General features: G+C 36.7%; 1 protein-coding gene across 2 annotated transcripts in view; it reads right to left on the bottom strand.

Moving 5' to 3' along the window:
* The window catches only part of Nup107 (nucleoporin 107), a 45153-nt gene extending 41871 nt beyond the window's left edge, over positions 1-3282 (bottom strand). Inside the window, exons 1-4 of one of the 2 annotated variants that reach the window (XM_046430744.2) lie at positions 3139-3282; positions 1329-1420; positions 781-867; positions 69-184 (exon numbers count right to left, since the gene is read on the bottom strand). In XM_046430744.2, coding sequence (XP_046286700.1) covers positions 69-184; positions 781-867; positions 1329-1420; positions 3139-3146 — 303 coding nt within the window. In that variant the 5' untranslated portion in view covers positions 3147-3282. Of the gene's footprint in view, positions 1-68; positions 214-780; positions 868-1328; positions 1421-3138 lie in introns of those variants that run through there. The other variant, XM_046430745.2, reaches the window with a different exon arrangement.
* Positions 3283-13642: the final 10360 nt, after the last annotated feature.

Genomic DNA, 13642 nt, shown 5'->3' with positions numbered 1-13642 from the left:
AGCCTTGTGAGTAGCTGGGATTATAGGAATGTGCCACTGTACCCAGTCAGCACTAATTTTATACATACCATGGACAGATTTCCCAAGAATCCTGAAGAATGTGTAAGCCGGGGAGACCTCCCTCCTGTTCCAAGAATGGAGGAAACATCTGGATGCCTTAGAAAATTTCGATTTGGTGGAGTAACTACAAACAAGAAGTTAATAAAAAGAACCCAAGTTGTGGGAGTAGTGGTCATCAAAACAAAGCAAGCAAACAGTAAAGAATAATTTTCCAATTTTCAATTATTTGGATCCTAGCCAAATAAATACTTTAAATATTAACACATCTATAAAGATTTAACTTACTAAGATACTAAGTCTATCAGGAAAAATTTTATACAGTGGAGATGCTTTCATTATACTGTAACTGCTCAGTTAAAAATCCTTCATATTCCAATTTTATAAAGCATACTGAGGCAGCACAGTATAAGAGGGTGTGTGCTTTAAACAGATTAATGTTTTAATCTTTGTTCCATTACATATGGAATTTATTACTCATTTTAACTTCTCTAACTATCACTTCTAGTGATAGTTGTAAAATAGAGATAACACTGTCATAGTTACTGTGTATTTATGTGAAGAACAATGTCTTGTTCATAGTAAGAGTTCGACAAATAACTGTAATCATTATTATTTGTGCTTATATGATTAAAATCAAATGTTTATTAAGTGCACAATAAATGATATTTGCTATTTTAACTATTGTTATTATTAAATGCTTTAAAACAAAAACAATCTTACAAGGCTGTCGAAATGAACTGGGAGTTCGTGGGATAATTTGGTTTCTTGGTGTAGTATTTCCAAAATTTTCATCTTGAGAAGCCCGGACTTCAGGAAGAGTTAAGAAAAGATCATTAACCATAAGAATTAACCATAGCTTTACCACACAAAATTTATAAATAAATTTTTCAAGAACATGTATTTTGTGGCTACCTTTTTTTTAATCCAAGTTATAAGTAACTAATTTCCCGTCATTCAAATTCTGATGTCTTAGATTATATATCGATCTTAAGAGTTTGCAGCCAAAATTTCAAATTAAAAAAAGAAATTCTAACTATAACATAGCAGTAAAATAGAACATTTTATCAAGAAAACATAAATATTAATCTCATTGAATTTCAGTGAGAGCATTATGTTGACCAAATAAAATATCTATGGAGTGAACAAAACTAACTTCTACAGTATTTTATTACAGATAATGTTTAATACCTCTCATTAAAAGAAAATCCTACAACATTGATTCAAAACATGCTGCAATTGTATACCGATCCTTAAAATGCAAAGGATACTTAAGGCTCTTTTTTGTGCACTCTGTTTCCGAGCAGTCCGTGTCACCTCTGCCTCGCGGATCACAGGGGATGACATCTCCGCAAAGCCACTCCTAAAACAGTATAATTAAATTCTTTTATTTTTATTTTTTTAAATTTTTTTTAGTTTTCGGTGGACACAACATCTTTTGTATGTAGTGCTGAGGATCGAAACCCGGGCTGCACGCATGCCGAGCGAGCGCGCTACCGCTTGAGCCACATCCCCAGCCCTTAAATTCTTTTAATATAGTATTTGCTGCCAGGTGTAGGGGCACATTCCTATAATCCCAGCCACTCTGGAGGCTGAGGCAGGAGGTTCCCAAGTTCGAGACCAGCTTCAGCAATTTAGCAAGACCCTCTCACAAAATAAAAAAATAAATAAAAAGGGCTGGAGATGTGTCTCAGTGGGAGGCTGAGACAGGAGGACTGTGGATTTGGGTTCAAAGCCAACCTCAGAAACAGGGAGGCACTAAGCAACTCAGGGAGACCCCGTCTCTAAATAAAACACACACACACACACACACAAAAATAGGACTGGGAATGTGGCTCAGTGGTTGAGTGCCCCCGAGTTCAATCCATGGTATCAAAATAAATAAATAATTAAAAATCCTCTCCTGCTCCAAATCCTTATTCTTTATAGTCTTAACTAAAAAAAGACTTTGAGTTTATAGCACTCAGTATATTACTTTGTCCTATTTCAACACTGGAATATATAACATTGTTTTATATAATTGCTTCATGAAAGTAAATCTTTCTTCCCCTGGTGGATCAAGAAGTTCCTTAACTGAAGAAATCTCTCTCTTTTGGGGGGTGAGGATTACTGGGGACTACACTCTAAAACTCACATATGCTAGGCAAGCGCTCTATCACTGAACTATATAACTCTAGCCCCTTTACTTTTATTTTGAGACAGGGTCTCCCTAAATTGCCCATGTGGTCTCCAATTTGTGTCATCCTGCCTCAGCCTCCAAGTAGCTGGGATTACAGGTATACACCACAGAGCCTGGCTTCAAGTTTTGGGTCTTGACAATGCACCATTATTATTCAAAAACCGCTAGAAAATTACTTTCTTTGAGAAGTTTCCTAATACCTCCCGTGTCAGAGAGACTTGCTGGCTCCTTCATTTCTTTTACCATAGTGCAGTACAACACCATTTTCACTGCTACACGATAAATTCCCTGAAGGTAAGAATCTTGAAACTTTGAGGCTACTAGCATAATCATCAGGTCATTAGATGGCACTCTATCTCATGCTGACTTTAAAAAAATATATATATTTTTTGTAGTTTAGATGGACAGAATGCCTTTACTTTATTTTTTAATGTGGTGCTGAGTATCGAACCCAGTGCCTCACTCATACTAGGCAAGCACTCTTCCACTAAGCTACAGCCCCAGCCTCTGCTGGCACACTTTTTAATCATAAGGTCTAGGCTGAGATCTCATTACTGTCACTGACTGGCTTTGTGATCTCGGGCTGATCACTTAGCATTCCCACTGCCCAGCTACCACATACCCCGCCCACCTCACAAGTGAACACAGTTACGAGAAAGCGCCAAATAGAAGGCAGAGTAGCGGTAGAAATATAAGATTATCTTTATTGGTGTCCCTTGCTCCGCCCAAGCCAGGAGGCCTGTCCTTCATCAATTGCCAAACCTCCCGGCCAGGAAAAGAGTCCTGTAAGCAGCCACCCGGACCTCCCCGGCTTCCTCTGGAAGCCTGGTTTTATTTATTTCGTTCCGCTAACAGGCAAGAGGGACAAGACTTTGGGTCCAGTCGTCACCATCAGGACTGACCTGTCCATGGCTACTGTCTTCTGCACTCAGAAACTTGCAAACGGGGCTCCAGTTAAAACACCGCGTTTCAGCCTTCCCGCTCTCCGGAAGCAAACCCTTTGACCCGGAAGCGCTCCCTAACTAACCCAGCCTGAAAGAAAAAGGTGTGGGACAGAAGAAACAAAGTTCCTACCTGACGCATGCGCGACTCCCACCAACAGTAACAGGTCCGTGGGCGCAGGCGCGAAGTTTGCCAATGCGTGTCTCTGCTTAGCTGGGCCGGGGCGGGCCGGGGCGGGCCGGGGGCGGGATTTATTCCGGACGCTGGACTGCAGCTTTGCCAGACCCTGGCTTGGTGGGAGTGGTTCACACCTTGGGGTGTTCTTGGGAAACATGACATATACTGATGGTGTGGAAGAATGTCTAAGTCATTTCCTGATATTCTTCGGCAGAAAGAACTTGGACTTGGAATTTAGACATGAGAGGTCTGTCCCACACTTCAAATGTCTCTGTTTCAGAGCACTCACCTCTGAATTGTGGTACAACCCCAATGTACAGTTTTAAAAATTGTTTTCCACAGTTGTTGTTTGTTTCTTACCTGGTATTTTTCCTCATTGAAAATAGGATCGCTTATCTTGAAACTTATAAAAGCAAGCATAGAAGAAAGTGCTGTCTAGGCAGAAAGTAGTATATTCTGGTCCTGAAGGAATCAGTCAATATTTTCTTTCTTTCTTTCTTTCTTTTTTTTTTTTTTTTTGCCCAATTTGAAAGCAGTGACAGTTTATTAACTGACCAGATTACAAAAATAATGGTAGATTTCTATCTATTAATAGTTAATCTAATAAACCTGATGTTATAGTGTAGTTGTAATCGTTAAATAAAAATTACAGGATGCCTTTGTTTTGGACTAAACTCCTGCATTGGGCTCCGACAGACCAAACTCATCAAAACAGAGTCACTCCTACTAAAGTTCCATCTCACTAGAACCAAAACTAAATGATCCAAATTTCAAAGAAATCAGGACAAAGGGAGAATCAAATTTTCCAAATAGGACACTTTCAATCTGCATGATAATTACCTTCCTTCTGCTTTAATCCTTACCAAAATAGTAACCTGAAATTTTTTGGTTGTTTTGAATAAGCAGTTATTTTTCTATTGTTTTGTCTCCCTGGCCCTTTTACCCAAGGAAAATAACTTTGAGATGCTCAATCCATTTTTCTTTTTCTTTCTCTCTCTCTCTCTCTCTCTTTTTTTTTTTTTTTTTTTTTTTTTTTTTTTCAGCCCTTTTCTGTCTGTAAAGCCAACCTCTTCTGCTCAGCTCACTGGAACACTTATCCCATCTTACAGTGTTGCCTGATTCTAGAATTACAACACCAATTAAGATCTTTAATCTAAATGTATTGTAATTTTGTCTTTTAATAAATCATCTTTACTTTCTACAAAATAGGTACTCTTTTTTTTTTTTTTTTTCCATTCTACCTCATGGAGAAGATCATTTGAAGGGTCACAAAAAGTTGGCTTGAGTTTGCCAACAGTATATAGATCTCATGAATTAGATCCTTTGGTCAGATGATGCCATATTTATCAAGAGATCTAGCAGTCAAAGAGTTATCAGGATAACTCTTTGCCATAATCACACCAGTAGATCACTTCATTTACAGATTTTAGGTTTTGGTACCTCCATGCAAGATATGGTTCCAGAATCCTTGGAATGTTAACTGAAGTCTTGTTGAGTTTAATAAAGGTGTCACTGAAGAGCTAATGAAAATGAAACTGCAATACCTTTCAGATCTTTGGGCTCTCACTACTAAAACCTTGGTACATAGAAGTTTGCCAGTTTTACTTGCTATCCTAGCCATTGAATCTCAGTTCTGTACTTCTTCTATATTCCTTGTGATGGAAGATAGCTTTTTCATGTATGGCTTTCTCCTTGCTTTTCAAAGCATGTTTCTGGCAAATTTCTTTTTCAGATATTTGATCAAGAGCAGCTTTGCAAAATTCCTTTGCTTTTTCTTTGGTCCAGCAGGAACCTTTTTTCTTTCTTCAGAACCCTCCTTGGTTTCAGTGGGAAAAGAGGAAATCAGTCATATTTTGCCTTATACATTTACATTCTGTTCTAATTTAGGAAAACAGTGTTCTTAGAAAGGCCTCTACATACCTTATGCACTACGAGGCAACATGACATTTTGAAAGAAACACAGCTTTGGGGATGACCTAGGTCAATCCCACTATGCATGTGCAGATCCTTCATCTGAAGAATGGAGATAAACAATTCTTTTATTACAGAATTGTGAGGATTTAAAATGAGATATCACATGAGTACTGTACAAAGTAAATCATCAAAATATTTTCTCCCCTTTTAATAGCCTTCTTGAAGAATCATGCCATGTTGTTCTCTTATTTTCCTCATTAATTTTTCTGTACAAAGTGCACTTGTTTTTATGGGAAGTGAAGTATGGTCCTAATGAGTTTTGTCAGGCCTTGCAAATGTATTCAGAGTACAATCCAGTAGTTTAGGTTCTTGCCATGTGTCCCTCAGCTATTGAATTCCAATGTGTTTTATACATAAGTACTTGAAGTGTGCTTAGTGATTGACAAGAAGGTACAAAATAAGAGCAGTTTGGGGCAAAGGATTAATCCTATATTCAGTCATGTGCAAAGAGAGACAAATTGTTAGTGCACTGGAATTCACCTTTGATACTAGTAGGCATGAACACCATAATATTCTAAAATATTTCATGATACATTCATTTGATTACTTTAAAATTATGTGGAGTAAATCCCTTCTGTGGTGTATATTGTATGCATCCTAGCTTTATGTTTAGGGTCCCTAGCTGCAATCACAGAAATTCACCATGCCTAAAGAGAATTTGCTGAAGATATCAAGAGGTAATGGACTTGTTAAGAATTTGAGAAAAGGCCTGGAGAAGCACAGCTCCTTGGGAGCTGAAGAACAGGAAGCAGCCAAACCATTAACACTCAAACCTGAACCTTCTGACCTGGAGTACCCTTCACTTCCTCACCTCCAATAGTCAAGGATAGTGTGTGTGTATATGTGTGTGTATGTATTTGTATGTGAGTATGTGTGCATATATGTCCATATATGTATATAAACACATTTTTCCCACAGTATTGGGGGATAGAACCCAGAGGCACTGTACAACTGAGCTATAAACCAAGTCCTTTTCTATTTTGAGATAGGATTTCACAAATTTCCCAGGCCAGCCTTGAACTTGTGACTTCCTGCCTCAGCCTGGGATTACAGGAGTGTGACACTACGCCCAGCAGGTATCATATATTATGACATTTCACTCCTGAAGACTTCAGCATGTATCTCCTGTTAAATATAATATATCATTGTTTTGGATTGAGCTACTTCACTAAAGCCTCAACAGACTGGACCAAACAAGAATGGAGTGATTCATGCTAGAGTCCACATAATCAAAATGAACTTTAACTTTAAAACAGGCAAATTTTCCAAAAATTCAAAGTTTTGCAATCAGAAGGGGCCCAGTCTACTTAAGACATCATGATAAGGAAGTCCCCTTTTAGGAAGTAACCCTTTAAAAGAAGTAATTTTGAACCTATCAATCACTTCCCCCTTTTATTTCTACTTTCTTCAACCCCTTTCTACCTATGAATTCAACTTCTGCTCAACCCATTGAGGCACCCTTGAAATTTTTATTTTTTGAGGCTTCCCTTATTGTGTAGATGAGATGCTTCCCAATTCATAGATTTCTTTTTTTTAAAGAGAGAATGTGTGAGAGAGAGAGAATTTTAATATTTTATTTTTTAGTTATCAGCGGACACAACATGTTTGTTTGTATGTGGTGCTAAGGATTGAACCTGGGCCGCACGCATGCCAGGCGAGCATGCTACCGCTTGAGCCACATCCCCAGCCCTCATAGATTTCTAACAAAAGTCAATTATATCTTTAAAACTCATGTTAAAATTTTGTTGACATTCCTATGACAAGTACGAGACATTCTCCTACCTAGTCATACTGAATAGAACATTTATTTATTATTGATAGAATATTATAACTAACAAATGCAAATTCCCCCAGGGGATGTTCTGATAAATGTCCTTTGTAACTGTCCCTCTCAGATATAGGACCCAGTATAAGACCATGCATTTTGTTGTCATGTTGCTTTGTTCTGTTTAATATAGAATAAGCCTCCTAGACTCTGTGTGTGTGTGTGTGTGTGTGTGTGTGTGTGTGTGTGTTGCTGGGGATCAACCTAGGGCCTTGGGCATGCTAAGCAAGTACTCTATTACTGAGACACATCCCCAATCCTATTGAAATTTCCAAGAAATTCAGATGAATTTGCAGAATGTCCCTGTTTCAGGTCAGGTTGGGCAACTTGGGGAGACCCTGTCACCAAGAAAACAAAAAGGCTTGGGTTGTGTTAGAATGTTCAGTGTTAGAATGCTCCTAGGTTCAATCCCTAGTACCAGCAGAGAGAGGAAAAAAAAAATCCCACAAACAAAAAAGAATCACCCATGGGGGAAAGTGTTGAGGAGTGATATTATATCTTGTGCAAATATGTAACAAATCCCATCATTATGTACAACTGTAATGCATCAATAAAAAATGTGGAAAAATAAACTCAGTAATCAGAAAAGAATCACTCAGCTAAATACAGTTAACTTATAGCATTAATATAATATTGTTTTATGCCACTGAATTTTTTGGTGGCTCTTTATGTAGTGATAGATTATTGGAACAAGTGAGATTAAATTATATACTTTTGCATAATCTATTTGATTAACAGTCTTTTCATATAAAATCATTAATCTACATCATTGGCAATTTAGTCAAATAGTTTGAGAAAACATTTCTTTTTGTTTCCATTTTCATTTCCAATATGGCATAATGCAGTCTGACTTCAGCCTTTAATGCTAAATGAAAATTGTTCTAAACAAAGTTACCAATGAGCTCTTCACCAGTAAAAGTTTATTACTATTTTTTCATTTCACATAATCTCTGGAACATTGGACACCTTTGACAATTATCTTCCTCACTACTTTCCTCCCCCTATTTGGCGTGATTTTATTGGAGGACTAGGAGAAGCTAATCTCAGTGTGCTCTAGAAATCTATCTTTTGCTTAAATAATAGATCTGTTCCTCAGTTCTAACTTAAGCACTTGTTTCTTCAACTCTGCACTATCCTTAGGCTTCAAACTACCAATTATCTCCTAATAAATCCCCCAGTCTGTTGTCTAGCCCATACCTTGACTTCATATTCTAAACTCATACATCCAGTGGCTTACTGGACCCACCGGATACAAGGCGTAGAAATTTAACATGTTCCAACTCTAAACCAGGTCTGTCTCTTCCTTTGATCCCCACCAAATAACACAATGACAACCCTACCTTTGTGTTTGTGTGTGTGTGTGCGTGTGTGTGTGTGAGTGTGTATGCATGCATGCATGCAGGTGTGTTACTGAGGATTGAATCCAGGGGCTCATGCAAAGATAGACAGGTGCTCTACCACTGAGCTGCTTCTCCAGCCATTATTTTTTTTTTTCTTTTGAGATAGGGTTTCACTAAGTTGCCAAGGCTGGTCTTGTGAATTTGCAAGTCTCCTGCCTCAATTTCCTGAGTAGCTAAGATTACAGCTATGAACCGCCGTGCTCGGCTCTCCTGTATTTTTTTATCTTGGCAAATGGTCACATCCAGTTACAGAGCCAAAAATCTGAAATTTCATCTCAATAGGGCTGCGATTCCAGGAAGGCAGAGGGTTTTTTTTATTGTTGTTTTGTGCTATGTCCCTCTAAATATTTTTCAAGTGAATGATTCTCCTGTCATCCTCCATAGCCACTTTATCACCTAATCTTAAATGTTTTGCATTTCCATTGCTACTTCTTAGTACTAACTCATCTCTTCACTGTTTTAGGACTAGACCCTTTCTTCATACTGCTAAGAGAATAATATAAAGATGCAAATCTGATCATCACATTTTTCAGTTTCCTTCAGATCTCAATTTTAACTCTAAGCTACTTGACTCAGTCTCAGGATTTGATTTATCTTTCTGGCATCATCTTTCCATTATTGCTGCCTCAAATTCCATATACAGCTATGTTCAACTATATTCATTCTGTGGCCATCTGGCATATTTTCCCACTCCTACCAAGCAGAGACTGAGGGAATAAACTAATGCCCACATCATAAACTGCAGTCCATACAGTCGTTAAAACAGTGTTGAGGAGGGGGGAGGTTGTAAAAACTTGAAAATGTTTGCTTTACTATAAATGAGGGAATCATATTGGCATCTTATGTATACCAGTATGCTCTGAAACAATATAAAATGCATTAAATTTGATATAATAAAGATTATATCAAAGTTGATAAGGTTATGTTTGGTACAACTTCTGATTTTGTTGATATTTCCTAGTTCACTATGACTTGTTTTATTCAAGGCAATTTATTTGTATAGCATGCACCAGCTGAAATTCAAATACATAGTTTGATAAATTCATTAAGAATTACAGTGAGTCAGATGAGAATCTAATGAGTTATAGGTGCTTCAATATTTTTGCTATGTCCAACAGTAGTTGGAAGACTTTTGAATACAATTTTTTGATAGATAGCAGTTTATATAAAACAAAAAGAAGTAGCCAAGTATGGTGGAACAAAGCTGTAATTGGAGCAACTTGGGAGGCTGAGGCAGAGCGATAGCAAATTGGAGACCAGCCTGGGCAACTTAGTAAAGCCCTAAGCAACTGTGAGAGACTCCCCACTCCAAAATAAAAAACAAAAAAGTGTTGGGGATGTAGCTCAGTGGTAAAGCGGCTCCCGTTTCAATCCCCAACACCAAAAACCCCAAAACAAGTAAATTAAATAATTAAGCCTGGATAGATGGAGCATGGCTGCATTGAGAGAGCGGGAATGAAGGAGGGAGAGCAGGAGCGAAGGAGGGAGAGCCCGAGCCAGAGCAAGAGAAAATGATTAAAAACTCAAGCTTCAGGGCTGGGGACATAGCTCAGTTGGTAGAGTGCTTGCCTTCCATACACAAGGTCTTGGGTTCAATCCCCAGCACCATCAAAAAAAAAAAAAAAAGCCAGACTTCAGGGCAGGTTATCCTGGCTCTACTACTTGTTAGCTATGTGCCCTTATAGGCAAATGTATGCTTCACTTTTTGCTTTTTGGATGTAATAATAGTACTAGATCATAGAGTTGCTATGAGGAGTTAATGATTTAATGAGTGGTATATTATGCATGTTCAGAAAAATCTTACTTTTACTTTTATAATTATTATCAGTTAATATGGAAACATTAGACTTGGGACATAGTGATAGATATGTTAGTAACACAGACTGAATTAAATCAACTCCATCCCTTTTTTCTGTGATGGGGCAATAATAGCAGAATTTTTTTTTTATCCATAAAGGATAATTAATAGTTTATGTTGATAAATATAAATATGATTAGTCTCCTTTTGTTCTCCATATAAAATAGTTCAGTGAACATCATCCTGAAGAATCTTTTATTCATCTATCCACAAATGATTGTTTACTGTAGCACTGTGTTCTGACCTGGAAGGTACAGATTGGAGGAAATAGGATGTTCACTCATTTTTTACTTTAATTTTATTTATTTTGTTACCGAGGATTAAACCCAGGAGTGCTTAACCACTTAGCCATGTCCCCACCCTTTAAAAAATATTTCATTTTATTAAATATTTATTTTATTTAAATATTAACTTGTGGCTTTCAGCTCTCAATCCTGCTGCCTCAGGCTCTCAGCTCTCAATCCTGCTGCCTCAGGCTCTCGTCATTTTTTTAAAAAATCAGGTAAACTTACCTATTCAAACATACACAACTGACATGAAATACATAAATATTTTAAATCACTATTACAGATACTGAGTAAAAACTGGCCATTGTTTTTTTAAAAGAGTATTACTTAAAACCTATTATTATGAGGTAAAAACTGTTAACATCTTGCAAATAGATATTAGTGCTTGGTTGGTAATGTTGTACTTTTTTCCCTCTGTGATGATCCAACTCTTATTTTCTTTGTAAATTTTATATACATATATAAAATTTATATATATGCATATGTATATAAAGGCAATTTATTTGCATAGCATGCACCATGCTATGTCTTTTTATTTTGAGGTGCTGGGGATCAATCCTTGTACATGTTAGACATGTGATCTACCACTGATTTTTAAAAATTATTTTGAGACATGGTCTCTTTAAGTTGCCCAGGCTGGCCTGGAACTTGATCCTTCTGTCTTAGGCTTCTTAGTAGCTGGGATTACAGGTGTGTGCCACCATGCCTGGCTCAACCAGTTTAAAGTGTGCAAATCTGTGGCATTAAATACATTCACATTGTTGTTCAGGGTAATGTTGTTTCCTAAATATCAGTGATATGAAACAATACAGAACTGTGAATGAAGTTTTAGAAAAACCTGTAAAACAATGAGTTTGGTCTAGAGAGAAAAAAAATATAGAAAAAAATGTTCAAGAGACAGGAAGAAAATTGAGCATGGAATAGAAATTGTGTGTGCCCTCAAATCTTCAGGTGTGTTGTCTGACTTCGTGTAGACGAGAAAAACCAAATGAAGGACTCAATGAGACATGATGGGATTCTACTATGGGATGTGGTTGTGGCAATCATAATGGGGAGATAGTGATTGAGTATAGTATGTCTTTTTTGGCAGGAAAGGTGTCTGATTTGAAGAAAAATGCATTACTCTGAGAAGAAATGAAGTCTGAGTTTAAATGCAGAGCCTGGTTGTAACTTTAGTGTCTGTCTTCCCGGGTAAGCAGTGTAGCGTAGTGGGTAGGAACATTGTCATTTTATTTTTGGTGAGTTATTTTCTCTCTCTACACTTAAGTTTCATCTTCTACAAAAACTGAGAGAATAAGGATACTGTCCTGGAGTTGGGGTTGTGCCTCAGTGGTAGAGCTCTTGCCTAGTATGTGTGAGGCACTGGGTTCGATTCTTAGCGCTACACATAAATAAATGAATAAAATAAAGGTCCACCAGCATCTAAAAAAAAATATATATATATATATATCAAAGAATATTGTCCTGAAAAATTTGCACTGGGAATTAAATAATATTTACATAGCAGTTAGGAGATGGTACAGAACACAGACTTCTTGGGTTAGATCCTGGGCCCCCCCACTTACTCAGTAGAACTTTGGACGAATCACTTCTCTATGCCTTTATATAACAGAAATAATAGTACCTACCTCATAAATTTACAGTGAGGATTAAATGACTTAATATACATAAATCACTTAGAATGTTCTTGGCATATAACAACAATTCAATAAACATTGGCTAATGTTATAATACACAACATACAGTAAATATTCAAGACTCAATTCCTCAAACAACATTCTAGCAAGAGTATAATCTGATCATAACTTATGTTCATTTTCATTTTATCAACTTTTTTTTTTTTTTTAGTTTTAGGTGGATACAATATCTTTATTTTATTTTTATGTGGTGCTGAGGATCAAACCTAGTGCCTCATGCATGCCAGGTGAATACTCCACCACTAAGCCACAACTCCAGCCCTCATTTTATCTTATATATAGATATTTCACAATACTCTGTACCACCTCAAATGATGTCTTTATCATCTCAATCTTGTGGTGCTTAAACTTAGAAAGAATTGAATAATTACATAATTCTTCTTTTAATTCTTTTGAATTGTGTTCAATTTGAAGAAGAAAGCAGAATGGTGAAATACAAAACTTTTAAATTTCAAATTATGCTATTATTACTGAATTATGATTTAAACATTGATTTATGTTTTAATCAATTATGATTTATGATTTAAACATCTCTCTGTACAGGTAAATAGGAGCAAGAAATTTTAGTGGGCTATTTATTGCACAGTAGGGTGACTATAGATAAAACAATGACACCATAATAGAATATAATAACAATATAGATAAAATAATAATAATGTACTGTACATTTCAAAAATCTAGAAAAAGGACTTTTAAAATTTTCACCATAAAGAAGGGGCTGTGGTTGTAGCTCAGTGGTAGAGCGCTTGCCTGGCATGTGCAAAGCACTGGATTCAAGTCTCAATGCCACATAATAAATAAATAAATAAATAAAATGAAAGTTTAAAGAAAGAAAGAAAGAAATAGTAAGTGCTTGCCAGGCATGGTGGTGCACACATGTAATGCCAGCAACTAAGGAAGCTGAGGCAGGAGGAATGCAAGTTTCAGGTCAGTCTCAGCAACTTAAAAAAGGCCTTGTCTCAAAATAAAAAAGTAAAAAGGGCTAGGGATAAATAGCTCAGTGGCGAAGTGCCCCTGGGTTAAATCCCCAGTACCCCCCGCCCAAAAAAGTGCATGATATGTTTAACCTCATTTACACTACACTATATATGCATTGAAACATCATATGGCACTCTCCATTAATATGTACAAAACTATTAATGTTTTATGTATCAGCTAAAACATTTAAGTAAAAATTAAAAATGCAAATGTAAAAAACGGAAAGATTTTTAACAAAAACATAAGTATATTATTACTTCTTGGAATT

Source organism: Marmota monax, unplaced genomic scaffold, assembly GCF_021218885.2.
Source record: "Marmota monax isolate L192 unplaced genomic scaffold, Marmota_monax_Labrador192_F-V1.1 WCK01_AAM20220418_F8-fsc00056, whole genome shotgun sequence".
NCBI classification, from domain to species: Eukaryota; Metazoa; Chordata; class Mammalia; order Rodentia; family Sciuridae; genus Marmota; species Marmota monax.
Note: the sequence above shows the minus strand (reverse complement) of the source record. Positions and strands in the feature narration are given on the sequence as shown.